The following is a 26,542-nucleotide window of genomic DNA, read 5'->3' as shown; positions in this document are numbered from 1 at the left end:
TTACATGTGTTTATGACTGTGATGTTGGGTTTTAATGCACATAAAATATTTTAGGACACTATTTGTTTTAGAATCTTTTTTTCTTCATTTCCCTTCTCTAAAAACTGGTGCGTCTTATGGTCCGGTGCGTCTTATGGTCCAAAAAATACGGTAATACGTTATGCAGTGAAAAGTAACTCTTCCTCCTCTTATACCACATGTGTCAAACACAAGGCCCTCGGGCCAAATCCAGCCCCCCAGGCCTTGCAATGTGGCCCGCACCGCGCTGTCATCACTGCACTCCACTGTCAGTTTATGACATTGTCAGTTTATGACTGTTCAGTAAACCATTCGGCCCTTGATTTAGGCTGGATTTTAGATTTTGGCCCCTTCTCTGATTGAGTTTGACACCCCTATTAAACCCTAGTCACTTGATCCCTTCAACTATTCAATTCTCAAATTCTGTACTAGTTTATTATATATTCTCCCAGAGTAATCCATGCATGTATAAGCATCTATATGTATAATAGTCTTTTTCTCACACAAATAATGCTGGCATTCTGTGAAAGATTCATTTTGGTGGCCCTTCCAATGAACTCACCTCCCTGTGTTTAAGTCTCTGTAATTATCTCAATAATGACTGAACTTGGCCTTGTGACTGGGTTTGACCAATGGCAAACTAGTAAGAGTGATGCAGGGGAACAGGCTTCATATGTGCTTGCACATGGGATCTGTTCTCCGTGTGTGCTCACTATTGTGACACTCCCTTTCAGAACCTACAAACCACCAATTGTGAGGTGTACCTAGAGGCTACATGGAACAGAACTGAGGTTTCTGCGACCATCAGCTTCCAGACAGCAGCTGGCATCAATTTGCCAGTCATTGTGATGAATGAACCATCTTGGAAGTGGCACCTCCAGCCCAAGCAGTCCACTTCAGAAAATGCTATGTGGCATAGAGAGCAAGCTTTCTATATCAAGCCCTGTCCAAATTGAAAATCTATGTGCATTCGTTATAAACCACTTAATTTGGTGTCATGAAGCAATAGATAACTGAAGGTACTATAAATTTATGTGCCTTGCTTTTCACTGAACAATATATTAGATATCAGTCTATTTCAGTATTTATAAAGTTGCTTTAATCTTTTTAAGAACTGGCTAGTATTCCATTGTATGGCTGTGCAGTAATCTATCTAATTAATCATCCTCTTATTCATGGACATTTATTTCCAATCTTTTGTTGATTGCTTCCTTTCGCATATAAACTTATTTACTGGCTAAATTTTTAGATGTAGAGTTGCTGGGTCAGAATATTTGAATTTGTAATTTTAATATGTATTGTCAAGTTGCCTTCCAGAAGTAACATTTCCACTAGTTCTGAGGCTCAAAATGAGTGCCAATCTGAATGGTAAAAACTGTGCCACAGTGAGGTTGGAATGTTACATTCCTCCTTTAATTGTTTTTTATATATTATAAAGCCATTTGTATTTTCTTTTTTATAAACTACCCTCTTTTTTCCTGTTAGGTTGTTAACCGTTTTCTTCTTTGAAGGACCCCTTTTTGTGTTAAAGAAATTAGCTCTTAGTTTGCTTAATGTGAAGTCAAGCTTTCCCCTCTCAGTTTCTTTTTTAACTTTTGCCTTGGTTTGAGCAATTTCTTCTCTTATTATAGTTAGATATATCAATATGCAATTTTATAGCTTCTGAATTTTCTTGTTTTTGTTTTGTTATATTTAGACTTTTCTCACTCTGAGATATTAGCTATTACCCTATGTTTTTATTATTCTGCTTTTTACATCATCCTTTTATTTTTTTATTTTTTATTTTTTAAAATATATATCTTATTGATTTTTTACAGAGAGGAAGGGAGAGGGATAGAGTGTTAGAAACATCGATGAGAGAGAAATATTGATCAGCCGCCTCCTGCACACCCCCCACTGGGGATGTGCCCACAACCAAGGAACATACATGCCCTTGATTGGAATTGAACCTGGGACCTCTCAGTCCACAGGCCGATGCTCTATCCACTGAGCCAAACCAGTGTTGGCATCTATCTGAAATATCTTTTGATATATACGTTCTAGATTTATATTTTTCTGGATAGATTTCTGAGGTGTGGCTATCCAATTGTCAGTTAATACTGTTAAGCCATGTCATCCTTATATACTACATTTCCATATTTATACCATATATAATTTCAGTTTATTTACTGAATTCAGCAACCCTACTTGGTTACTGTCCCTTACATAATTATTCCCTCTTTTCTATACTATTTTAGGAAATGCTATAGTAAGTATTTTTAAAAATAATTCTTTATAATTATTAATCTCAAAGTAGCTTATGATTTCCTTTGTGGATTATACAAATGAACATTTATAGTCACTTTTAAAAGTTATTTAAACTTTATCTTGTTAAGCTGCTCAAAATCTGAAGTTAGAAAGATTATGCATTTTATGCATGGCAATACGGAGATCAACCCATGTAACTGAGATTCATCTGAAGATAAGTAGGATTGTGTAGGAGCAGAGAGTGACATGCTTTTTCATCATGTACCATGTATAAAGTTCTGTTCTCAAATTTCTGAAATATTTAATAATACTGGTGTAAAAACTGTATCGAATTAAGAGAGTGCTGAGGCTGGGACCCTGTGAAAGAAAATCATGTTATGTTCATAGAATGGCTGAGGCCTCATCATTATGCGAAGAAATCAGGTAATTATACTTGTACTGTGGTATATTAAGTAAATAGGTCCATTGAATTTGGTAACATACTTGCCATTTTATGTAATGACTACAGCTGTCCTGAACACTAGGAAGGACAGTGACATTCAGCAAAGGCAGAATTGAGAAGTTCCTTGTTAAACTCAACTTTCTATTCTCTCATCTTTTCCGTTCCTGCCCTGCTTGGCCCAGCTCAGTTCCTCTGACTCACAGAGCATACTTCCAGATCTTTTTTCACTGGTATATGTGATCTGACCCCATGGGGCCTGGAAGGTGTGCATTGGAACATGCTGTAAGTTTGATGTGCTTGAGTACCCTGTGATTGATTGTTAAGCCCTGCTGAGAGATTGAGACAGACACACCTAGAATGAGATATGGAATTAAGGTGTTACCTAATCTTTGTGTTTGCATTGCAGCAGAATCCTTAACTTAGAGCTGAAAGGACCAAGCTAGGGGGGCGGTTTCAGGTATCGTCCAGTATTGGGGGAGGATCTCTTGGGGCACCTGTGGGCTGCGGTGTTTACTGCCTCTGACACAGGCCTGCATGCTTGTTCTGTGCTTGTAAGCTACGTCATGCTCTCCTCCTTTCCCATAGACATCTCCACATCTTCTAGGTAAGAAAAAACATGGCACTAAGGTAGGCAAGTTGACTTGTAGGTTAGAATCACAGAATGTCAGAACTAAAAGGAACCTGTTTGAACCCTTTCATTTGATAAACATAATTGATCTTTGAACAACACGGATAAGTGGACCCGTACAGTTCAAACCTGTGTTGTTCAAGGGTCAACCTTTTAGATCTAAGGTTGGGAATTTATGGATGTGAAGGGCTGGGTGTTAAGTTTTTGTGGAATCAAAGTTATATGCAGATTTTTTACTATAGGAATTGGCATCCCCAGCCCCTGCATTGTTCAAGGTCAACTGTGATGGCTCTCTTTCCCGGCTTTTTATGCTCTTGTACTCTTGGGATGTTTCGACACCAGTGGCATTGTTTTCGATTTTCTCAGTAACAGACAAGGTGGAATAATTTAGAAAAAAAATGTTGTTTTAAGAATAAAAAAGGTTATTTCTTTTTCTTTTAGATTTTGTCTAAATTTTCTTTGCCTGCTCGTGGCTGGGAACCAACAATGAAGGAGAGTTTTGCCTTTGAAAATGTTGGCTATGAAGATAGTCTGGACGGTACATGCCCTTTGCAGACAACCAGTGGCACCATCAGCATTTTGGGCATGACTTGCCAGTCATGTGTAAAGTCTATTGAGAGCAGGATTTCCAGTTTGAAAGGCATTGTGAGTATTAAGGTTTCCCTGGAACAAGGCAACGCAATTGTAAAATATGTGCCATCAGTTATGAGCCTGCCACATGTTTGCTTTCAAATTGAAGACATGGGCTTCGAGGCCAGCATTGCAGAAGGAAAGGCTGACTCCTGGCCTTTAAGATCCTTGCCAGCCCTGGAGGCTGTGGTCAAGCTTCGAGTGAAGGGCATGACCTGCCAGTCCTGTGTCAACTCCATAGAAGGCAAGATTGGGAAACTGCAAGGAGTGGTGAGAGTCAGAGTCTCACTCAGCAACCAAGAGGCAGTCATCATTTATCAACCTTATCTTATTCAACCTCAAGACCTCAGGGACCATGTCAACGACATGGGGTTTGAAGCTGTCATCAAGAACAAAGTGGCTCCTCTAAGCCTGGGACAAATTGATATTGAGCGGTTACAGAGCACTTACTCAAAGACACCTTCAACTTTTAACCAGAATGTCAATAACTCTCAGACCTTGGAGCAGCAAGGGAGCCATGTGGTAACCCTGCAGCTGAGCATAGATGGAATGCACTGTCAGTCCTGTGTCCGGAATATTGAAGAAAATATCAGCAAACTCCCAGGAGTTCAAAATATTCAGGTGTCCTTGGAGAACAGATCTGCCCAAGTACAGTACCATCCTTCTTATGTCTCCCCGGAGGCCCTGCAGAAGGCGATTGAGGTTCTTCCACCAGGGAACTTTAAAGTTTCTCTTCCTGATGGAGCAGAAGGAAGTGGGACAGATAACAGGTCTTCTGCACATCACTCCCCTGTTCCTGCCCAGAGAACCCACGTGCAAGGCGAGTGCTGTACCATGGTGCTTGTTATTGCTGGCATGTCCTGTGCATCCTGTGTCCAGTCCATCGAAGGCCTGATCTCCCAAAGGGAAGGTGTGCAGCAAATAACAGTCTCTCTGGCTGATGGGACTGGAACGATTCTCTATGATCCCTCTATAATTAACCCAGAAGAGCTCCGAGCTGCTGTAGAAGAAATGGGATTTGAGGTTTCCATTGCTTCTGGTATGTAGTTAACCCTGAGGTTGTCTCCTTTCTCTTTGTGTCTTATGGCATCTTACCCGCGTGTTTGGACAGGTGAGCCACACTCACTGCCTCGCATGTGGACCACAGGAACAGAATTCTGCAACTTTCCCTTGTGTGTTAACTTTTTCAGGCCAGAAGGAATAGAATTTCCAAGTGCTTATTTAGATTTTGTCTCTTGTGTAGCTGGGACTAAAATGCTGAGGTCCTTGGATTCTTTGATTCTTTTCTGAACAGAACCTTGATTCTGTTTTTGTTTATTTGTTTTGTTTTAAAAAATATTTTTATTGATTTCAGAGAAGAAGGGAGAGGGAGAGAGAGATAGAAACATCAATGATGAGAGAAAATCATTGGTTAGCTGCCTCCTGCAAGCACCCCACTAGGGATCAAGCCCACAACTCAGGTGTGTGCCTGATTGGGAATTGAACTGTGACCTCCCGGTTCATAAATCGATGCTCAATCACTGAGGCACCTTGGCTTTTAAAAAGAGTACAGTGGGAGGCGGGGGGTTTTTTCCTTCCCAACATGGGAGTCTATGCTGTGAGATTCTTTCCCTCTCCCCACTCTGAAGTCTGTACTTGTTCTTCAATAAATTTCCACCTTTGCTATACCAAAAAAAAAAAAAAAAAAAGAGTACAGTAGAAATATCAGGTCTTTCTCTGACCAAAGGAATCATCATCATCCTCCCTGAAGATTTTTCTGCTAAACAGAATAAAATCATAAAAATAATGTAATATTAGTCTCATCACCCAGAGCCCATTCTCTTGAAAGTGGGAAGTAAGGGAAGGACTTAAGGATGATTTCCTTTGCTCCCCTTGATGATGTGAGAAGATGGGTGTGGTGAAGTTTTCCACAAAAGCACAAAGGGTCCACTTAACTTGATGTCAACCTCCCTGGTTGTGGCCATCCCTGCTCTCCCCCTCTTCTCATTTCCTTACAGAGGAGCCTAGCAAATATAGCATAATTTCTCTCGTACATCAGGATTGTGTGAGTTGTAGGCTACTGGGTGAGTGCCACATGGCTTCCCTGAGAGCTTATGTTGTAGTGAGAAGGGCTCTGAGAGGAAGGAACCCTGGCAGTGTAACGGGACAAGTCCTGTGCAAGCCCAGGCGCGGGACACCTGAGCCAAGCTCCCAGCTCAGGCAGGTCTCTGGGAGAGTGAGTGGGAGTGAGCCAGTGAGGGGCAGGGGGCTGGGTGGGGCAGGAGGGGCGGGGAAGCAGCCTGGACAGTGGTCCGGAGGCCTGAGAGGCAGCACAGTGTGTTGGGGAAGCTGCAGAGAAGAGGAGAGTGGCCTGAGTGTGAGGGCTCACTGAGGGTGGTGGATGGTGCCTGGGCCACTTCAAATAGGCCCTGCATGTCAAGTTGAGTTTAGACTTTATTATAAAGGTAAGGGGAGTCACCAGAAGATTTTAATCAGAGGAAGTACAGACCAAATTATGTTTTAGGAAACCAGACAGTGTCAGGGTGCAGTGGGGTTGCGGCAGTGAGCCCACATAAGAGGCTGGGTGAGAAATGTGGGCTGGAGAATAAGAGATGGGTTTGGAAGACACTCAGGTCAGGTCTGGTGTCAGATTAGGGTGTGTGTGATGGGGGCAGGCCAGCGAGGAAGGGAGAGCTGGGAGGAGCCCCAGCTGAGGCAGATGCTGGAGGGTGGCTGGGCTGGTGAGTCCCGAACTTCTGGGCGAGTGGGGCTGGAAATGCAGATGTGTGTGATTGGAGCCAGAGATGACAGAGGACCTAGGAAGAGTGAGTGTGAGAAGGGAAGGAGCAGAGGAGGAATGTGATGGTACTGGTGTGGAAGGAATAGGGGGTTAGGGGTGGTGGCACTATAGGAGGAGGATCTTGCTGGCAAATGACATGAGAAGAGGGAAGAGTCCTAGAAATAAATGAGGGTCCAGAGAGGCTAAGGTTTAACTAAGAGGAGGCCATCAGCTGGAATTGCTCACTGCCTACATGATGATAGGGAGGTGCAGACCTCCAGTAGCTGAGGCCTGGAAGGGACAGTGTGGAGTAGAAGATTGGGGGGGGGGGTGTGAGAGGCTGAAGATAAGGAGGGACAGCTATGTGAGTGGTAATGTGTTTACTGTTTAGGTTCCAAGATACATGCCCTGTATGTCAGTGCAAATGCAGGTGATCTAGGATGTAGACAGTTTCTCAGCTTCTGGCTGGAGCTTCATGCTCATCCCTAAGAACTTGTGGACAAAAGCCCACTGACCATACTCAGGGCCAGCTGCACTTGAGTTTCCCACATCCATTTCTCCATTTTCTGACCGCCACTGAGAGAATTTCTCCCTGCAAAGTTTGCTCTGTGTGATACTTCACTGCACACACACACCTTAAAAGGAGTGGGTAAGTCAGGTGGGGTGACTTGGCCCCGTCTGTACTTTGTCTTTGTACCAAGTTTCAGGAAGGAGGTGGGTTTTTGTTTATTTATTTAAAATAAAAATCAATAAGGAAAACACAAAAGAACAGTAAATTCTGTACTCAAAAGGTGAGAAATGTAGTATGAAGCCATCATGTTATATCTGTGAAATTTAAGGTTTTTCAACAGTGGAATCAGGTATTGGCAGTAAAAAGAAATTTTCATTGAATTATGTAACCCAGAATATTTGGATTAAACTAAACCTAAACTATACCTAAAAGAAAAAAACCCCAGTGATTTTTTTTTGGCCAGAGTTATAAGAGTTATGTTTATCCCAAGAGGTATTTTATTTTATTTTATTTTATTTTTTATTTTTTTAATCAATCTTTATTGTTCATATTATTACAAAGGTTCCTCATTTCTTCCTCCCTCCACCAGGTTCCCACCCCACCCTCCACCCCCTCCCCATCCCCCATTGTCCTCATCCATAGGTGCAGTTTATGTTCAGTCTCTTCCTCGCTCCCTTTCCCCGATAGTAAATCCCTTTTCAGATAGTAAATCAGTTACTTAGCATTTTCTCATATCAATAATACCTCCACATGCCCAATGATACATTTCACACAAAAGACATTTCCAAATAGGTCAACCAGCCTCATCCAGGCCCCACCCAAGGCACTCACAGATCAACACTCCAGCCCTATACCAATTCAACACATCCAGATCTAAGCCTTCATCACTTGATTCAGCAGACCCTCAAGTTCCCACAAAAGTTTCCAGCCATGTCTGAGAGGCAGCCGTGGGGCAGGGGCAGGCGAGGAGGGAGCTGTTCCGGGCCTGGCTGTTCCGGGCCTGGCTGCTCCCAGCCTGGCAACCGCTGCTTTGGGCCTGGCCGTACCAGACCCGGCTGTTCCGGGCCTGGCTGCTCCCAGTCTGGCAGCTGCTGCTCCGGGCCTGGCCACACCCGACCCGGCTGCTCTGGGCCCGGCTGCCCCAGGCCCGGCCGCTCCGAGTCTGGCCGCTCCCAGCCTGGATGCTCCGGGCTTGGCTACTGCTGTTCTGGGCCTGGCTGCTCCCAACCCGGCTGCTCTGGGCCCGGCTTCTCCGGGCCTGGCCACTCCGGGTCTGGGTGTTCCTGGACTGGCCACCCTGGGCTTGGCTGCCTCCGCCTCAGGCCTGGCTGCCACTGCTCCAGGTCTGGCTGCTCCAGTGCTGGCTGTTGTTGCTCTAGTTCTGGCTGCTGCTGCTCTGGGGCCTGGCCGTTGCTGCTCTGGGCCCGGCTGCCACTGCCTTGTGCCTGGGTATTCTAGGCCTGGCCGCCGCTGTTCCAACATTCTGTCCTTTTTTTTTAAATTTTTTTTTTTAAACTCATATATGTTGCAATGTTGGCTGGTGAGTTGAGTTCTGACTTAGTCTTTGATTTTTCAAGATCTTCTTTGTATTCTTTCTTAAGTAATTTTACTATCTTTTGCTCTCACTTGATTTCTTCACATTGAGAACTTTGGTTTCTTCCTGCTTGTCCTGGGAGCTCAGCAGGTTAGCCTGTGGCACCCCTTTGTTCTCCGAGGACTCCCGCGCTGCTCCCATCTGTTGCCAGGGTCGGCGCCGCCCAGGAAGCAGCCCAAGGCCTTGGCTCCATTGCCTGCGCTCAGAGGTCGAAGGCTCAGGGGCACCCCCGCCCTGGGGGCCCCGTCGCCCGGCTCCCTGCCGGCTGGCTGGTGTCCAGCAGGGGCTCCTGCTCCCTGTCGCATTCCTCCAGTCTGGAGCTTTTTTTTCTCTTTCCCGCTAGGGGAGTCTAGGATCAGAGTCAACAGACTGTCCTCTGTGCTCAGTGAGCGCGACTCTGGGGGCTCCGCTTTTCGCCACTCCCCTGGGATTCCGCCTCACAGCCCCGTCTCCCCCTGCTCGAGCCTGGGTCCCCAGGGTCTGGTCCAGGACTGGGGTTCAGAGCAGTCGAAACTGGGGCACAACACAGCCGGGGCTCCCGTTTCCTTCCCTCCAGGGCAATCCCGCATCAGAGTCAACATTCCTTCCCTTGCATGCGATGTGCGTGACTCCGGGGGCTCGGCCTTTCGCTGCTCTCCCATGACTCCACCTCACAGCCCTGTCTCCCTCTACTTGAGCCTGGGTCCCCAGGGATTGGCCTAGAACTGGGGTTCAGAGCAGTCCGGACTGAGGCTCAGCGCCGCCGGAGGCCCTGTTCCTTCCGGCTAGGGTAATCCAGCATCTGAGTCAACATTCAGTCCTCTGCGTGCAATGTGCGCGCGACTTCGGGGGCCCTGTTTTTCGCTGCTCGCCTGGGATTCCGCCTCACAGCCCCGTCTCCCCCTGCCAGAGCCTGGGTCCCCAGGGTCTGGCCCATAACTGGGGCTCAGCGCTGCCGGTTCAGGGGTTCAGCCCAGGCTGGGGGTTTTATTTCCTTCCTGCTAGGGAACGCCGGGCAGCACCCAGCCCTCTCCTCTCCGGCTGCGACCTCTCCGCGCGCGTGCGTGCGAGCGCGCAGCATGTCTCTGTACCTTAGGCTTTTTTTCAGCTCCTCTGATTTTCCTTCTGGTTTTCTCTTTCCTTCTTGTTGTAGAATTTTCAGTCAGTCGACTACCTGTAGCTCTGGGCGATGTCCACTCTACATTTTAGTTGTATTCCATTGAAATTGTTGTGTGCTGCTGCGGTTAGGTGTCTACCCGAGCAGCTATCTTGGATTCTCTTTTATTTTATTTTTTTAATATATATTTTATTGATTTTTCACAGGGAGGAAGAGAGAGGGATAGAGAGTTAGAAACATCGATGAGAGAGAATTATCGATCAGCTGCCTCTTGCACACCCCCCACTGGGGTTGTGCCCGCAACCAAGGTACATGCCCTTGCCCGGAATCGAACCCGGGACCTTTCAGTCCGCAGGCCAACGCTCTATCCACTGAGCCAAACCGGTCCCGGCCCAAGAGGTATTTTAGTATAAGTATGTCCCAAATACTGCATGGGACATACTTATACTAAAAGATTATTCGTGTTTTTTCTGAAATTCAAATTTAGCTGGACATTACCTGTCAATCTGAATTTAGGATAAATTGTAAATGTGCTGTGACTACCCCTTATAGCCAATTAAATGTTTAAAAGGCATCATTTGTATTTGATTATTCATTCTGGATTGAATGGGAACTCCTTGAGGACAAGTTTTCAAACCATGTGATTTGTTTCTTCTTTGACTCAGTAGCACCCAGCACCTAGTAGGTATTTGTGAAGAAAATGAAAGGGAAAGAAAATAATGGGCTGTGACCAGCAGGGTCACAGGGTAGCTCAATGGAGGGCTTTAATCTAGGAAACTATTTACAGAGATTTTAGCTGAAAAACCAAACAGAATAGGAAGGAAACCCTAGATTAGCACTAGCAGAAGCCACCACCTCCAGGCTGGTGGTTCTGAGGGAAGAGGGCGTTATAAGAGCCCAAGGCCAAGGTTGCCTGGTGGCAACTGGTGCTATTGAAACTAAGAAGGGAAAGGCGATAGCCAGGCCCTGACCAGTGTTGCTAAGTGGTAGAGTGTCAGCCTGCAAACTGAAGGGTTTCCAGTTTTCCGGTTTGATAATCAGTGAAGGGCATGTACCCGAGTTGCAGGATTGATTCCCAGCTCTGATCCAGGCACATGCAGGAGGCAACCAATTGATGTGTCTCTCTCACATTGATGTTTCTCTTTCTTCTCCCCATCTCTTCCACTCTCTCTAAAAATCAATGGAAAAAATATCCTCAAGAAAAAAAAAATATCCTCAAGGTGAGGATTAACAACAACAAAAAAAGAAAGGCTAGAGCCAGGAGCTGGGATTGTAATAGACAGAAGGGAAACACTTTTATTTTCCCCCTTTCTGTACTATCTTCCCCCACTTTTTACCTCCTGTGTGCCAAATTTAATCAGAAACTAGTTGACAAGAAAGCCTGGGTAAGTGATTTGCAGGGGTCAGAACCCTTAATGATGAAGCGGAGCGCAGGAAGGGAGGTCTGTGCGAGCACATAGGCAAGTGACAGGCTTTGAATTTCAGCCATTTTATTGTGTTACCAGACTGAAAGGGGCCATTTACCTGCACACAGCAAAGTACACACATCAAAGGCAATAAGACATGAACAGGAGTTTGTAGCCAAGAAAGTAAGGATTTGTGAAGGAGATGGTGCCATGCCCGGAGTCACAGGTAGCTCGTGCTCAATGACCTGGCTCTCCGACGGCTTCCGGGGGTAGATTATACAGGGAAAAGGTCATTAGTCATAGTGACTAAAGGAATTAGAGTTGTGATAGGGTAATTCATCATTGCATTTGGTCCTAATGTCAGTTATGGAGTTACTCTGTCCAACTTTGCAAGGATTTGTTCTGTGAGATCTTTCCACTTTCCTGGATCAGGAACTAAAACACAACTGAGGCCAAGATATTGTCTTTAGTTGGACTGAAAACTCTGTCTCTATAGTCAGTAGGCCCAGGACCTTGATCCTAAGACTACTGGGTGCTGACCAGAATCCATTGTCCTGAGGGCTTAATGATTAAGCAAAGGAGAGGGAGGTGGTTGAGTCAGGGTGCTGGGTGAGGCCAGTTGAGTCAAGGGAAAAGTAAAAATAAAAGTCCAGATTAAAGAAAATAAGGTTTCTGCAGTTATAATTTGACAGCGAAGAATACACTTAGACCTGGTTTTTATCTAGAAGGCAGCTCTGCATCTGTTTACTGATTACATGGTAATTATTTTTTGAATGAAGAATAAATTGATGGATAGGTGGATAGATATATGAATATAGTGTGAGGAAAAGTCATCTGTTAGGTATAACATATTCCTCTCACTGTTGTAAGTATGTAATACTACTTTTTGGGCACGGTTCTCTCGTACCAGCATGTGTTGGAGGATCTTCTGGGTCTCAGGCACTGTACTCAGAGTCTAGCACCTGCCTGTATGTGGTTCGGTGGGGTAGCAGATCACAGAGACCCATCATCCAAGGCAGGTTTGGAATAATTGCAACAAGTAAGGTGTTGGTAAAGGAGAAAGTCCAGCATCTGGTTTGGGGCTCCCAGACACTTGATGGTAGAGGTAGTGTTGGAGGAGGGCTTAGATAGGATATCAAAATGTTTAAGATTTCATAGGCACACTGGGCAGGGGAGACACAAGCATAGGCCCACAGACAGGAGTCCTCCGGGTATGTCTTGAAAGCAGTCTGGCTTAGATGAAGCTTGGGTATAAGGTTGCACAGGTCAGCACCCTGGTCAACACCACTACTATCTGTCTCCTAGATCTTGCAAGAGGCTCTGAACAGGTAACTCTATTTCCTGATTTTCATTCTTGCAGTGTTTTCCCTGCCCAGCATTCACAGAGATCCTATTATTCTGCTGATGCTCCAGAACTCTCCCTTCTCATATTGTAAGAGGAGGAGCCCTTATGGTGATGTAGAAGCCCCCTTCCTCACCCATTACCTCTCTGACCCCTTTGGAGTCCTCATATTTGGCTTGTTGTTGCTGTCATCTCTGTCTGGAATTCTCTTCCCTCAAAGTCCACATGGTTCACTTCGGTTCATATATGGTCTGGAAGACTTTTCCCAAAGCATATATAATTTATATTTAGAAACATGTAGGTTTGTATTAGACATAGTTTTGTAATATCTTTTTTTCCTCTGCAATTTATTATAATCATCCTTGTAAGCTCCATTCTTATATCTGCATAGTGTTCCATCATATGGCTGTACCATTACTCAGTCAGAGTTCTCGTAGACTGTTCCCATCTATTTTGTGTTCAGGTGATTGTAAATAATATTGATGGGCATCTTTGAGGCTAAATCTTTGTATACATACTTTATTAAATATCTGAAAGTACAAATGCTGGGTTACAAGGTATAAACATTATTAAATTCCAACACAAATATTTATTGTACCTCTACTAAGTACCAAACAGTTAGAGGAACTGGTCTTAATAATACATATTGCCAAGTAATCATCTAGAAAGCCTATTCAATTTATATGCTCACCCGTGGTGTTCACATAGATTAATAAAAGTTCCAGTAACATAAGCTTGTATGGGTTTTTGTTAACTTATTTTAACTTTCTTTAGCAAGCTCCAGAAGCCCAGAATTTAGTTGAGTCAGACCTCAATGTTGAAAATAGCAGTGTGTAAATTGTAGGTTAGTAAGGGTATGATGTGCTCTATAATAGCATGAATATTATGGAGATTGTTGACCACGATATTTGGATAGAAAGGCAGGTGAATCCAGAGGACAGGGAAAATAGGAAGAGGTTGATGGGTACAGGAGGGTCGATGGGTACAGGAGGTCGAGTGTTAAGAGGTGGCCATAGAATAGAATTTGTGAGATTGAGACAGCACGGGTAGAGTCATTTTGAACAATGATAAAGTCTAGGAGAGTGAACTGTGTCTTTGCGGCAATACTGTAGGGGTCCTGGAAGGCCAGAGTACTGAGGATCTTCCATGAAGGTGCTGAAAGTATTGATCAACTGGACTCTTAAAGTGAATGTAAATAATTTGAGCACATTTCAGAAAATGAGCAAAACATTCTAAGATTTGAGATTTATTCAGAAGGGAAACTTAAAATTCATGGTCTGTTGTCAATACAGGTTAATGCCAACTTTTATCTTCTGCAGCAGTGGATTTTCAAATGGGATTTCATCATTAAGTTATGTAATTATCTTTTCTACATCATAGCTATTTTGTATCACTAAAATCATGTGACTTTCTGGATGAAAACATTCTGTAATTTTATTTGTTTGACAAAAATCAGTTACATCTGTGTATACATTTGTGGAAGAAAGAACAACAGCTCCCCAAAATCCTTGTAATTTAGTGGGAGAAAGGATGGTCTTTTCAATATATGGGGCCAGATCAATAGGATATCCTAGTGGAAAGAAGTTATCCTTGACTATCACCTCATACATGTATAAATGTTAATTTAAAGTATATCATAGGCCTGATTGATGGATAATGGGCTTCATTAAATTAAGGACTTCTTTTATCAAAAGAGACTCCATTAGATGAGAGTGAAAACATAAACCATAGACTGAGAGCAGATATATGTAGTTCAATCCACTGAGTAAGGATTCATGTCCAGAATATATAAGACTTCTGTAAACAATAAGAAAAAGACAGACAACTCAATAAAATGTTTTGGATCGTTTTGATTCTCATGGGGAGGGAGCAAACCTCTGCTAACTAGAATGTAATAACAGTTAAAGGAACAGAGCCTATAGTTAAACAGACCTGGTTCAAAGCTAGCTTCACTATTACAACCTGAGGGGTTTGGGTCAAATTATTAATTTCATGTAACTCATTTTTTTATCTATAAAATGGGAATAATAGTAGTATTTATCACATAGCTACTTTAAGATTAAAGGAGGTCACACATGTGTTTAGCAAAGTGCCTGGTGAGTTCTTTTTATTATCCTCATCTAATTAGAGCATTCATCTAACAAGACCATTTCATTCTTCAAGTATTGGCATATTTCATGTATCTGTAATTGTGTGCCTAAGAGAGAAACAGTGATGAAATGGCCAACCGATGTAACCTCTCCAAGCTTTTATCTGAATACTAGAAGCTGGATGTGCAAAGATTCCTGCCATAGTGGGCCTTCCTTTCCCTGGTTGCCAGCACCGCCTTCGCTCCAGGCCAGAGCCACCTTTCTGCCTTCCCACGCTGCTCAGAGGCCTGGAGCTGCCAGGGGTGGGAAGGAACACCTGCGTCGTTGCCATGGCGATGATGCAGGGGTCCTGCCCCACCCCAGCTGCTCTGCACCCAGGTACCCAAATTAACCTATGGTCTTTGTTGGGTTAATTTGCATACTCATTCCTGATTGGCTGGTGGGTGTTGTGAAGGTATGGTTAATTAGCATTCTACTATTCTATTAGGTAGTCAGGCTTGACCTCTGGCTGTGAAGAAAATCTCAAGTATTTATTCTAACTTGAATGATTTCTGACATTTTATTCCAGCAGACTATCCTGGCAACCATATTGGAGAGCATAGTGTGGCGAATTCCACAGCACAGACTACAACTGGCATGCCTGTTCCTGTACAGAAAGTGGCTCTCCATGCTGGGGGCACCCCTAAAATCCACAGCTCTGGCCTCTCAGCAAAGTCCCCACAAGCCTCCACAACAGTGACACCAAAGAAGTGCTTTTTACAGATCACAGGCATGACCTGTGCTTCTTGTGTGTCTAACATAGAGAGAAACCTGCTGAAAAAAGCCGGTAAGAGACTATGCCCACCCATGTTCCACTGGGAATGCTGCATCTGGACTGTCCAACACTGAATTCAGCAAAATGGGGCACCATGCTGTCCTTTCAGTCTCCACTGTTTGCATTTATCAGTAACCCTGATAATCTGGAAGCAAGTTTATTATATGAAATATACATGTTTGCCTAATGTTCGAGGGCAGTTGGCATCTGTTCTTTAAGAGGTATTTAGTTTGTTTGAGATAAATGTGTCTGAATAAGTTAACTATGGGAATTCCACTTTAGAGGTCATGGCACATTCCATTGGTAGCCTCTCAGTTGGCTTGTCCTTTTAGTATCCTTAACTTTCTCCTCCAAATTCCATCAACCTCTTAGTATCAAGTGAATAAATAGCCTGTATTTTGTGAAGTTCCAATTTCAAATATTTCATTTTTCCCCCCTGTAAACTATAGAGTGCTGTGGATTTGCCAAAGTCTTCTTCCAAACTACATGTTCAATATTTTCTTAATATTTCAATATTCCCAAATTTTTGTTTGGAAAATATTTTAACCATGACCCTCCCATGCCACCAGAGTTAGAAAAATTTTCCTTTTTCTCCCTCCAGTGTTTTCATGTGTCTCTCTGATGTGTCTCCCTGGCCCTCAGAGTCAACCCTAAATTAGGATGACACTTTGTCTAGCCTCTTTTAGCTCCCAGGAGCTTTAGAATGACCTTGTTCAAAGTGAGGTGTTAAAAAGACTTCCTTGTCACCCACAGAAAGGCTACCCATAAAATTAACCTGGATCTCACAGTGCCTATGTTTCTGTTCTGACTTGAATCCCTTATTTTTATCCTTTATGGCATTTTTTTTGTTGTTGTTAATCCTTACCCAAGGATTTTTTTTTCTTCTATTGCTTTTGAGAGAGAGTGGAAGGGAGCAAGAGTGGGAGAGAGGGAAGAAAGAAGAGAGGGAGGGGAGAAACATTGATGTGAGAGAGACATATCAATAGTTGTTGAGAGAGACACATTGATCAGTTGCCTCCCGCATGCACCCCAACAGGGGGTGGGGAACAAACTACAACAAGGTAACTACCTAATCAAACCCATGACCCTTTGGTGTTCAGACTGATGATCTAACCTCTGGGAATACTGGTCAGGTCCCTTATGGCATTTTTAAAGCACATTGTTGCTTTCATCTATATCAATAAACCTTTTCCCCCTTAAACAAATGCAATAGTGATATTAGCAAGATAGTCCATGGGATTTCTTTTTCACTTCTTGGAATGATCAGAAACTGAAAAAAATATATGGAAAACCAGTTTTGAAAATTATTTTTCTTTATATGAAAGTGACTGAAGAAAAAGTATATCTTTACTGTAACAGTAGTTGCTGGCTGCAGACTAGATCCCTTGCTTTGAGATGCTTGCACCCATCGGGTATCCTACAGCCTTACTCGGAGGGGCCCCCCGGGCCAGCAGCACCTGGGAGCTGGCTGACCTGCAGAACCTCAGATACTACCCCAGACCCACTGAACCAGAGTCTGTAGTTTAATAAGGTCTTCAAAGTGACTCATATGCCGATTGAAGTATGAGAAATATTGTTCTAGAACAGTGGTTCACATTCTTGGCTATACATTAGAATCCCTTGGGGAGCTTTGAAAAAGATGCTTCACACTCACCTGCAGATCCTATTTAATTGGTCTGGGTTAAGAGCCAGGCATGATGGTAGTTAAAAGTTCCCCGAACGGTCCTAATGTGCAGGCTAAGTTTGAGAATCACTGTTCCAGAGACTTCAGGGGCAGATGTTTTGTTGTTGTTGTTGTTGTTGTTTTTCTAGGTTATGTTGAACACCCAGAGACCTTGCCTAGTGTCTTACAGCTGTAGCTTGATGGTTTCAGGTATTCTCTCTGTGCTGGTTGCCTTGATGGCCGGAAAGGCAGAAGTTAAGTACAATCCAGAAGTCATCCAGCCACTGGAGATAGCTCAGTTCATCCAGAACTTGGGCTTTGGGGCAACAGTGATGGAAGACTACACGGGCTCCGATGGCGACATTGAGCTGATTGTAAGTACAGTGACTGAGTTGGAGCTGGGGCTAGCGGGAGGCAGGCATCTGACAACCTGCAAATGTGATCAGTCAGCTTTCCCCATCTTGCGTATATCAAGTTTGCTGTTGTTTTCTTTGTATTATTTTGTATTGAAGCCTACAGGACCTTTTCATTTTGTGAAGGAATGTTTGTTACGTCAGAAAAGTCACAGGAGTGAATCCCATTGGGCACATTCAGGCTATTAGGAGAAGGAGGAGGAGATGGTGGGAGTGTCGGAGAAAGATGAATTTAATTAAAATGGCGACTGTCCCGAGTTGATGGTTGGAGGGAATTGAAGAGGGACACTCCATACAGCCTGCATAGAGGAAACTAGAATGGCCGCGGTGTCTTGAAGCTAGAGGAGGTGAATTGGCACTGTAGCCGGTGTCATTACAGGTGGAGGGGTTTGTAGTGGGCACAGGGGCATCCAAAAGGTAACTGGTGACAGGATTATCCCAAAGTGCTCAGTCTGGGTGAAGGCCAAGTACAGTTGCTGTTCCCAGTGTGGTTATGGTGTCAGGGGTAGGGTGGTGGTGGTGGTGGTGGTGGTGCCGAGGGGGTGGGGGGTGCGAGGTGTGTTTTCTGTCTATTGTTGCCAGCTGCATGTGTCAACAAATGGTTGAAAACAACAGGCATGTCTACTATTTTGAAAATGCTATGTTTACAAGCACTTACGTACAAACCTTGTTTTGTATAAATAAAGCAGGCATAGAAAAAATGCACAAGGAATTGAGTAATGCTGTGTTACTAAGGTAAAAGAATCTTTTACTTCCTTCCTATGTTTAGTCATTGCCTAATAGTAAGTAAATGTTTGAAGAATAAGTATTAAGGACACGAATGGCACTTTGACCTGATGATACGTGGTTCTTTGTTGAGTGAAGTCTTTGCTTTGGGTGGGCCTCCCATGTGTGTTGAGTGGGAAAGCGTGATACTCACTGGATTACAGCTCAAGCAGGCACCCTGCTCAGACCACTGTGGTGTGGAAAAATCTGAACCAAGAATCTTGTTGGGAAAGGTGAAACTTTTTTGAGCAATGTTTTTGTCATCACATGTTTAGACATTTTGTTTGTATGTAATGGTGTTCTGGGAAATGTCCACTGAGACTTGGAGGAGTGAATTATCTGGTTTGCCTTCTACATATTACAGGGATGGAATGTCTCATTCCTGTTTCTCAAGTCAAGATACACAGCAGGGCATGGCAGAGCAGCAGAGCTTGCACGGGGCTTGAATTCAGGCTCTCGCTGCAGGGATGTGTCTTCCCTGGTCTGTGAGATCACCTCCTGATGCTTGCTGCCGAGTGCAGAGCCAGGCTCCAGCTCTGCCGCTCACTGGTGTGTGACTGGACACATTCCTAAACCTCCTAGTGCTGGGGTTACTGAGTTCTACCTTGAAGGGTTGATGTGAGCAGGATAGTGCCTAGGGCAGTGCCTGGCAAGTTGCAAGTGTGCAGTAAGTGTTACCTATTACTGCTATTAAAGTAAAACAATAGCTTAGAAGCAACGTTGGAATATTTATAGACTTTATAAAATTCTATTTGCACAGCCACATGCCAGCCAGTAAGCTTCTTGTCTGCGTGATGTTCCTCCCTTTCCTTCTCTTCCTTCTATCCCATTATAGAAGAGCTTGCTTCTCTTTTTCCCCCAATTCCACATGGGACTCTTCCATCTCTTCTAATACTTGATTTTTGGATTACTGACCAGATTTCAAAGTGCAGCTCTAGTCTCATTCCAGTACTCATTACCCCTCAATGACTTCCCATCCTTCCATGACGTCCCATCAAGTGCTGGCTTAGCAATCCTTTTTATTTTTGTTTTATTTTATTTTATTATTTTATTTTTTTGTTAATCTTCACCTGAGGATATTTTCCTCATTGATTTTTTAATTAGAATGGAAGGGAGAGGGAGAGACATAGAGAGAGAAACATCTATGTGAGAGACATATATAGATTGATTGCCTCCATACACTCCCCAACAGGGGCCAAGGATTGAGCCTGTAACCAAGGTATATGCCCTTGACCAGAATCGAACCCATGCTCCTTCAGTCCGAGGGCTGACGCTTTAACCATTGAGCACCTGGCCAGGGCTTAGGTACCCTTTGTAGTTGGGTGCTCGAGATCTTCATGTGGTGCCAGCCAACATGGCAGGCTTCCTCTTCATTGCATATTCTGTGCCCTGCCAACGCTGACTATTGATGGTTGCCAGAACACCATGTGCTGCCTTGCCTTTTGTCTTTTCCCATGCTTCTCTCTCTCTGGTTATTCTTACTTTCACCTGGAAATGATCTATTCATTCTCTGGGACTGCCTCAAATTCCATTAACTGATCACTCACTTACTAAATCTAAATCATTTTCTCCTGTTGATAATAAGTTATTGACATTCCACAGCTACAGACCTGATACCAGCAACACTCGGGACCATAGAGAGTATTTCAAGAGCTCAGAGGATTTTGTGGAGTTGCACATCCTTACCAGTTTGAGGCAGAGAAGGGCCATGCGCTATTATTCTGGTGTTGCTGGTGAGATGTCTGAGACAGAGTAGTTGGCTGATGAAAGCCCATCGTTGTCAGAGCCAGAAGTCATGCTTCCGCCATTTGCCATCTGCTTAGTAGAGTGGCTGTGTCTCCTGTACCAGAGTTGAGGAAGAACCACTGTTTCTATTCTTGATGCCCCCGGATGAAGGATCCGGGTGAAGATGTTGCTCCCAGGGTTTGAAGGTGGGAGTGCCGTCTTGGGAGGGTGCTGTGGGAGGAGGGGAGGCTCAGAAGCTCTGGCTGCCTGTGTGCCTCTTTATTCTGGATCAGCAGGATTTTTGTCATCTTGTGCTGCAGATCACTGGGATGACCTGCGCTTCCTGTGTTCACAACATAGAGTCCAAACTCATGAGGACGAATGGCATCACCCATGCCTCCGTGGCCCTTGCAACCAGCAAAGCCCATGTGAAGTTTGACCCTGAAGTTATTGGTCCGAGGGATATTGTCAGAATTATTGAGGTAAGTCAGTCATTTAAAAAATTATTCCCATTTTTAAAAAAAACTAATTTATACCTATTAAGAATGAGAGAGAGAGAATATAGCTAAGAGAAAAAGGTCACCTAAAATTCTTCAACTTTTCCAATGTATATAAAGTGAATCATTACAAAATAAACTGAAGTTAAGTGAATATCATATATTCTAAGAGGAAAAGCAGTAAATGAATAAGAATGTTGGAGGGAAAAAAAGATGTTATTGTTTTAATTTCAGATATTTCCTGAGAAACATCAATATTGCCAAGATACCTGGTACATGGAGTTAAATCACCTAAGTATACTTAAAAAATATATTTTATTTATTTATTTATTTATTTTTACAGAGAGGAAGGAAGAGGGATAGAGAGCTAGAAACATCGATCAGGTGCCTCCTGCACACCCCCTACTGGGGATGTGCCCACAACCAAGGTACATGCCCTTAACCGTAATCGAAGCTGGATTACGGTTCTGCAGGCTGACGCTCTATCCACTGAGCCAAACCAGTTTTGGCACCTAAGTATACTTTTTAGGTATGATTTATGTCCGTTCCAAGTATTTATAGACTAAAGAAATTTTGATATTTGAAAGAAATATATGCATTTGCCATTATGCTTGGCCTGCTTTATAATGGGAGAGTTTGGTAATTTCTCCTTTGGAAAATCAATTAGAATAGTTTTCACACACTCCCTACCTCTCTGTTCCACTCAGTTTGTCCACAGACATACCATTTCCTTCTTAAGGTCTGTATTATACTGCAACATAAGAGAAAGAGCATTAGTGGTGATCTTAATGGGTTAAGACAGTCAAAACCGAACAAGATTAACTTGTAACAACTAAAGGTGAAAGTAGATGAAGTTTAATGGTAACAACTTCTTAAGAACTTTTTAATGAAAGGAAACATCTTGTAGCAGGTTTAATTTTGTCTATACTTTTCACTGTGTGTGTGCTGCATGCATGTGTTTGAAGAGGGATGTCTGTTGAATGGCTTGGCGGAGCTTTTTGACATTCAAATAATACTGTCAGTCTGCACTGCTGGACAGTGCCTCACACTCAGAGACAGACAGCACAGCTTCATCCTCAGATGAGGAAAGATCCCAAGAGGGGCTAAGTACTTTGTTCACTGATGCCCAGCTAAAAGTTGTAGGACTGCCTTTCAAACCCAGCTCTTAACCAGCCTTTCTATTTCTACTGTACTACAGGTCTGTGATATGGCATTGATTTGGCTAAGAAGTCAGACTGATATACTAAGTGGTAGGGAGAGTCAAGGTGGTACTCTGAACATGGCTCAGTATCCTTCTCCTGTATAATGCCCTCGCTGGCTTCCATGCTGTTCTCTAAGCTTGGCACGGCCCCCCTCTTTGCCCTTACTGGAGGTAGACTGCCAATGTCTGGCCTCCATTCTTGTGATTCTGGTGCATCTTTTCCTAGTATAATTCAGGTGGTATTAGTTGTGTAAGGATTTGTCTTCAGACTATCTTAGATGCTCTTTCTCCCACCATAGCTTTAATTTTTGCCTGAAATCCCAGTGCCAGAGTTGTGGAGCCCTTCTTTATTTTGTGTTAGCTGACAGAACATTTCCTGACAGCTTTTTCTGTTTGTATTCCCAAAGGGTATTAGAGACATTAGTGGTCAGATCAAATAAGGCGGAGAGGGCAAAGAAGAGAGGCAGCAAAGGAAATGTTTGGGTTAATCCCTGAAGACAGCATCAGAATGAGGTGCGGTCTCTGGTCTCAGTGGAAGTGACAGCTTGCAGATACTGAAGTAGCCCAGGTCTGCTCTGCGGGAAGAGGCCTGGGTCGAGAGCCTGGAGAAGTGAGCAGTGGCTCTGAGTATTCTGATAATGCCGTGCCTTTGGGCATAGTATTTAACCTTCCTGACCCTCAGTTTCCTCCTGCAGAGAAGGAGAGCAGCTGACCACTCTATTTGGGATTTCTTTCTTTCTTTTTTTTTAAAATCAATCTTTATTGTTCATATTATTACAAAGGTTTCTTATTTCTTCCCCCCTCCACCAGGTTCCCACCCCACCTTCTGCCCCCTTCCCCTCCCCCATTGTCCTCATCCATAGGTGCATAGTTTATGTTCAGTCTCTTCCTCCCTCCCTTTCCCCCGATAGTAAATCTCTTTTCAGATAGTAAATCAGTCACTTAGCATTTTCTCATATCAATAATACCGCCACATGCCCAAAGATACACTTCACACAAAAGACATTTCCAAATAGGTCAACCAACCTCATCCAGGCCCCGCACAAGGCACTCACAGATCAACACACCAGCGCTATACTAACTCAACATATCCAGATCTAAGCCTTCATCACTTGATTCAGCAGACCCTCAAGTTCCCGCAAAAGTTTCCAGCCATGTCTGAGAGGCAGCCTTGGGGCGGGGACAGGCGAGGAGCGAGCTGCTCCGGGCCTGGCCACACCCAACCCGGCTGCTCCGGGCCTGGCCCCTCCCAGCCTGGCAGCTGCTGCTCCAGGCCTGGCCGCACAAGACCCGGCTGCTCTGAGCCCGGCCGCTCCGGGCCTGGCCGCTCCCAGCCTGGCAGCTGCTGCTCTGGGCCTGGCCGCTCCCAGCCTGGCAGCTGCTGCTCCAGGCCTGGCCGCCCCCAGCCTGGCAGCTGCTGCTCCAGGCCTGGCCGCTTATTTGGGATTTCTTAACTCAGAGATTCTGAGTTTACAACTCAACACTGATCAGCTTGGGGCACACTGCTATTATCTCCAGAGCCTGCTGCCTTTGTTGACAGAAGGAACAGGAATTGCCATCTGAAGCCATCTCCTTGGGATGCTGCAGCCTCTAAGCGTAGATAGTGTGGGTCCTCTGACAGGATTCATAAAGTGATTTGGGTGTAGTTGTGGGAGGAAAACACAGTACATTTCTCTAAGGCAATTTTAGATTAGCTTTCTAATATCAAAAGATGTAAAATGCTTTCTACCAATGCATGTTTTAACCAAGTGCTTTTCTCTTTGTTTCCCCCACCCGTCTCTTTTAATAATAAGGAAATCGGCTATCATGCTTCCCTGGCCCAGAGAAACCCCAACGCTCATCACTTGGACCACAAGACAGAAATAAAGCAGTAGGTGGAACAGAAAAGATCAACTGAAGCTCTTGCTTCCCTCTCCCTGGGCGTGACCCTGCCTTATTCTGTGCTTCTCAGTGTCCCTGCTTCCCTGATTTCCCACAGTGTTATCCACTGGATTGGTTGCCTTTACCCTTGATATGTTAAACCTCTAGTGCTGTTCACCAGTCCTTTCTGCTGTGACAGAAACGTTCTATATCTGCGTGCCCGTAATGGTAGCCACTAGCTAAGCTACTGAGTACTCAAAATGCAACTAATCTGACTAGGGAACCAAAGTTTAAATTTCATTTAATTTAACTAATTTTAATTTAACTAACCACCTATAACTGGTGGCTAACAGATGGGACTATATATATATATATATATATATATATAAAATTGAATTCAGAGAGGAAGGGAGAAGGGGGAGAGATACAGAAATATCATAAGAGATTCATTGATCAACTGCCTCTTGCTTGCCTCCTACCGGGGATGGAGCCCACAACCTAGGCATGTGCCCTGGCCAGAAATTGAAGTGTGACTTCCTGGTTTCTAGGTTGACACTCAGTCACTCAGCCACACCAGCTGGTCAGGGACAGCACTTAAGCTGGAAGGAAGGGAGCATGGATTTTTTATTTTACAGTATTTTGATAATCTATTAGAATGGGTTCTAGAACTGTGATCCAAGGACAAGAATCATAGCAAATTGGAAAGGAAATAACCTGGGAAGCAGAAGATCTGAGTTCATTCATTGTTTCAGATGCTCATATATTCATTCAATAGAAAAGGCCACTGTCATATGCAGGACACTGTGCTAGGTGTAGGGGATGAATAGAATGTCCCTACCGTTGAGGTGCCCATTCCCTGGCTGGAGAAGAATGGATAAGTGATGATTCAAGAGAGTTCTGGGAAGTCTGGAAGCTAAGAAGCAGAGGACACATGATCTGGGCCTCCGAGGATGAGTGGACGTTCCCCAGGCTGTGGGGGTGTGGAAGTGAGGGCATTCTAGGGGCACAGAGGCAGGGAACTTCAGGGACTCTTAGGTGGTTTCCTGTGGTTGGTTGGCCTGCAACAGAGGGCCGGCAGGAGAGGCATCTGAAAAGCCAGTGAGGGCTAATTCTTGGGGTCTTGGATCCCCTCCTGAGAAGATGAGACTTGAATCTCATAGGCATTGGTTTTCAATTAAGGAGCATCAGTCCCGACAACCATTTGGTTAGAATTTCATGGATGCTGAAGCTAATGTGAAACCACAGCTGTCACTGATGACCAACCCCGTTTCAAATTTCAGTGTTCAATAAGACAGCTTCACTGTTCTCCCCAACTATTTTAAGTACTAGTGGCCAGGTGCATGAAATTCAGTGCACGGGGGTGGGGGTGGGGTGTCCCTCAGACCGACCTGCATTCTCTCCAATCTGGGACTCCTCGAAGGATGTCCTACTGCCAGTTTATAAGAATTGGGCCTAAACTATCAGTTGGATATCCCTCTCGCAATTTGGGACTGCTGGTACCTAACCGCTTACCTGCCTGCCTGATTGCCCCTAACCACTCTGTCTGCTGCCCCCTCCCCACTGTCCTGATCACCTACAACTGACCCCCACTGACAGCCTGCTTGCCTCCAACTGGCCCCCCTGCTGGTCTGCTCACTCCCAACTGCCCTTCTCTTCCCTCCCCCCCCCCCCCCATCACCCACAACTGCCATCCTATCTTGACCTGATCATCCACAACTGCCCTCCCCTCTTGGCCTCTAATCGCCTCTACCTCAGCCCCGCCACCATGGCTTTGTCCAGAAGAACATCCAGAAGGTCTCCTGGAAGGTCTCCCAGTCTAATTAGCATATTACCCTTTTATTAGTATAGAGGCCTGGTACATGGGTGGGGGACAGCTGGTTTGCTCTGAAGGGTGACCTGATCAGGGTGGGGGTTCCCTTGGGGCGTGGGGTGGCCTGGGCTAGGGGCCTGTGGTGGTTTGCAGTCCAGCCACGCCCCCATGTTTTCAAGCTGGCCACGCCCCCTTCAGGGTGGGGGTCCTCGCTGGGATGCCTGGCCAGCCTCCGTGAGGTGCTAATGGCTGTTTGCAGACTGGCCACGCCCCCCAGCAGAGACTCTTACTCCATGGGGATGTGGCCAGCCTGGGTGTGGGGCTGCGAGCTCTTTTCAGGCTGGTCACAGCCCCTTTAGGGTGGGGGGTCGCACTGGAGTGCCTGGCCAGCCTGGGTTGGGGGCTGAGGGCTGTTTTTAGGCTGGCCACGCCCCCCAGTGACCCAGGCTCCTAGCCCCTCCTTTCTCCCCTCCCCCCTCCCAAGGTGGGTGGGAAGCTTGGCTTCCTCTGTCACCAGGGGCAACCCAAGCCTCCGGCTACCTCCAGCCCCATGGCCACCGCCATCTTTGTTGGGTTAATTTGCATATTTGTTCATGATTGACTGGTGGGCATAGTGGAGAGATGGTCAATTTGCATGTTTCTCTTTTATTGGTGTAGATGGTTTTAAAAGTAAATGTCTAAGTAAGTTAATACTAATAAAAGATTACTTTATCTATTTTTTTCTTGGGAGTTTGCGTGAGATTGCTTCTGGCCTCGGCTGCCTCACCTGTAGGCTGGAGGTAACACGTCATCAGCCAAAGGCAGGCATGGGCTGGTTCTAAACATCTCAGGAATGACCTTGCAGCAAAGTTTAGACCTTTAGGTGCTCCCTCAAATGGCCTGTGTCAGACAGAGAGCTTTTCTTCCATTTAGCACTTTCATTTTGCCACACACATGTGACAAAGGCAAATCTTAAGCTGAGTTCTCAGTTCTCAGAAGAGGCCCAGCCATGATCCAAGTGGCAGGCGGTACCTGATCTGTCGGTATTACTCA

At 44.8% G+C, this 26,542-nt stretch overlaps 1 protein-coding gene across 4 annotated transcripts in view; it reads left to right on the top strand.

Annotated features, from left to right (window-relative positions):
- Positions 1-26,542, top strand: part of ATP7B (ATPase copper transporting beta) — a 91,337-nt gene that overhangs the window by 36,242 nt on the left and 28,553 nt on the right. For 2 of the 4 annotated variants that reach the window (XM_084879307.1, XM_084879309.1), the window contains 5 exons: positions 3,777-5,004; positions 15,331-15,588; positions 17,450-17,613; positions 20,463-20,624; positions 23,634-23,710. In XM_084879307.1, coding sequence (XP_084735433.1) covers positions 3,822-5,004; positions 15,331-15,588; positions 17,450-17,613; positions 20,463-20,624; positions 23,634-23,710 — 1,844 coding nt within the window. In that variant the 5' untranslated portion in view covers positions 3,777-3,821. The remainder of the gene's footprint in view (positions 1-3,776; positions 5,005-15,330; positions 15,589-17,449; positions 17,614-20,462; positions 20,625-23,633; positions 23,711-26,542) is intronic. The other 2 variants (XM_084879308.1, XM_084879310.1) reach the window with 2 other exon arrangements.

This window comes from Pipistrellus hanaki (assembly GCF_964339955.1).
Source record: "Pipistrellus hanaki genome assembly, chromosome: 3".
In the NCBI taxonomy this organism is placed as follows: Eukaryota; Metazoa; Chordata; class Mammalia; order Chiroptera; family Vespertilionidae; genus Pipistrellus; species Pipistrellus hanaki.
The sequence above is the reverse complement of the archived record's forward strand: the minus strand, read 5'-3'. Positions and strand labels throughout refer to the sequence as shown.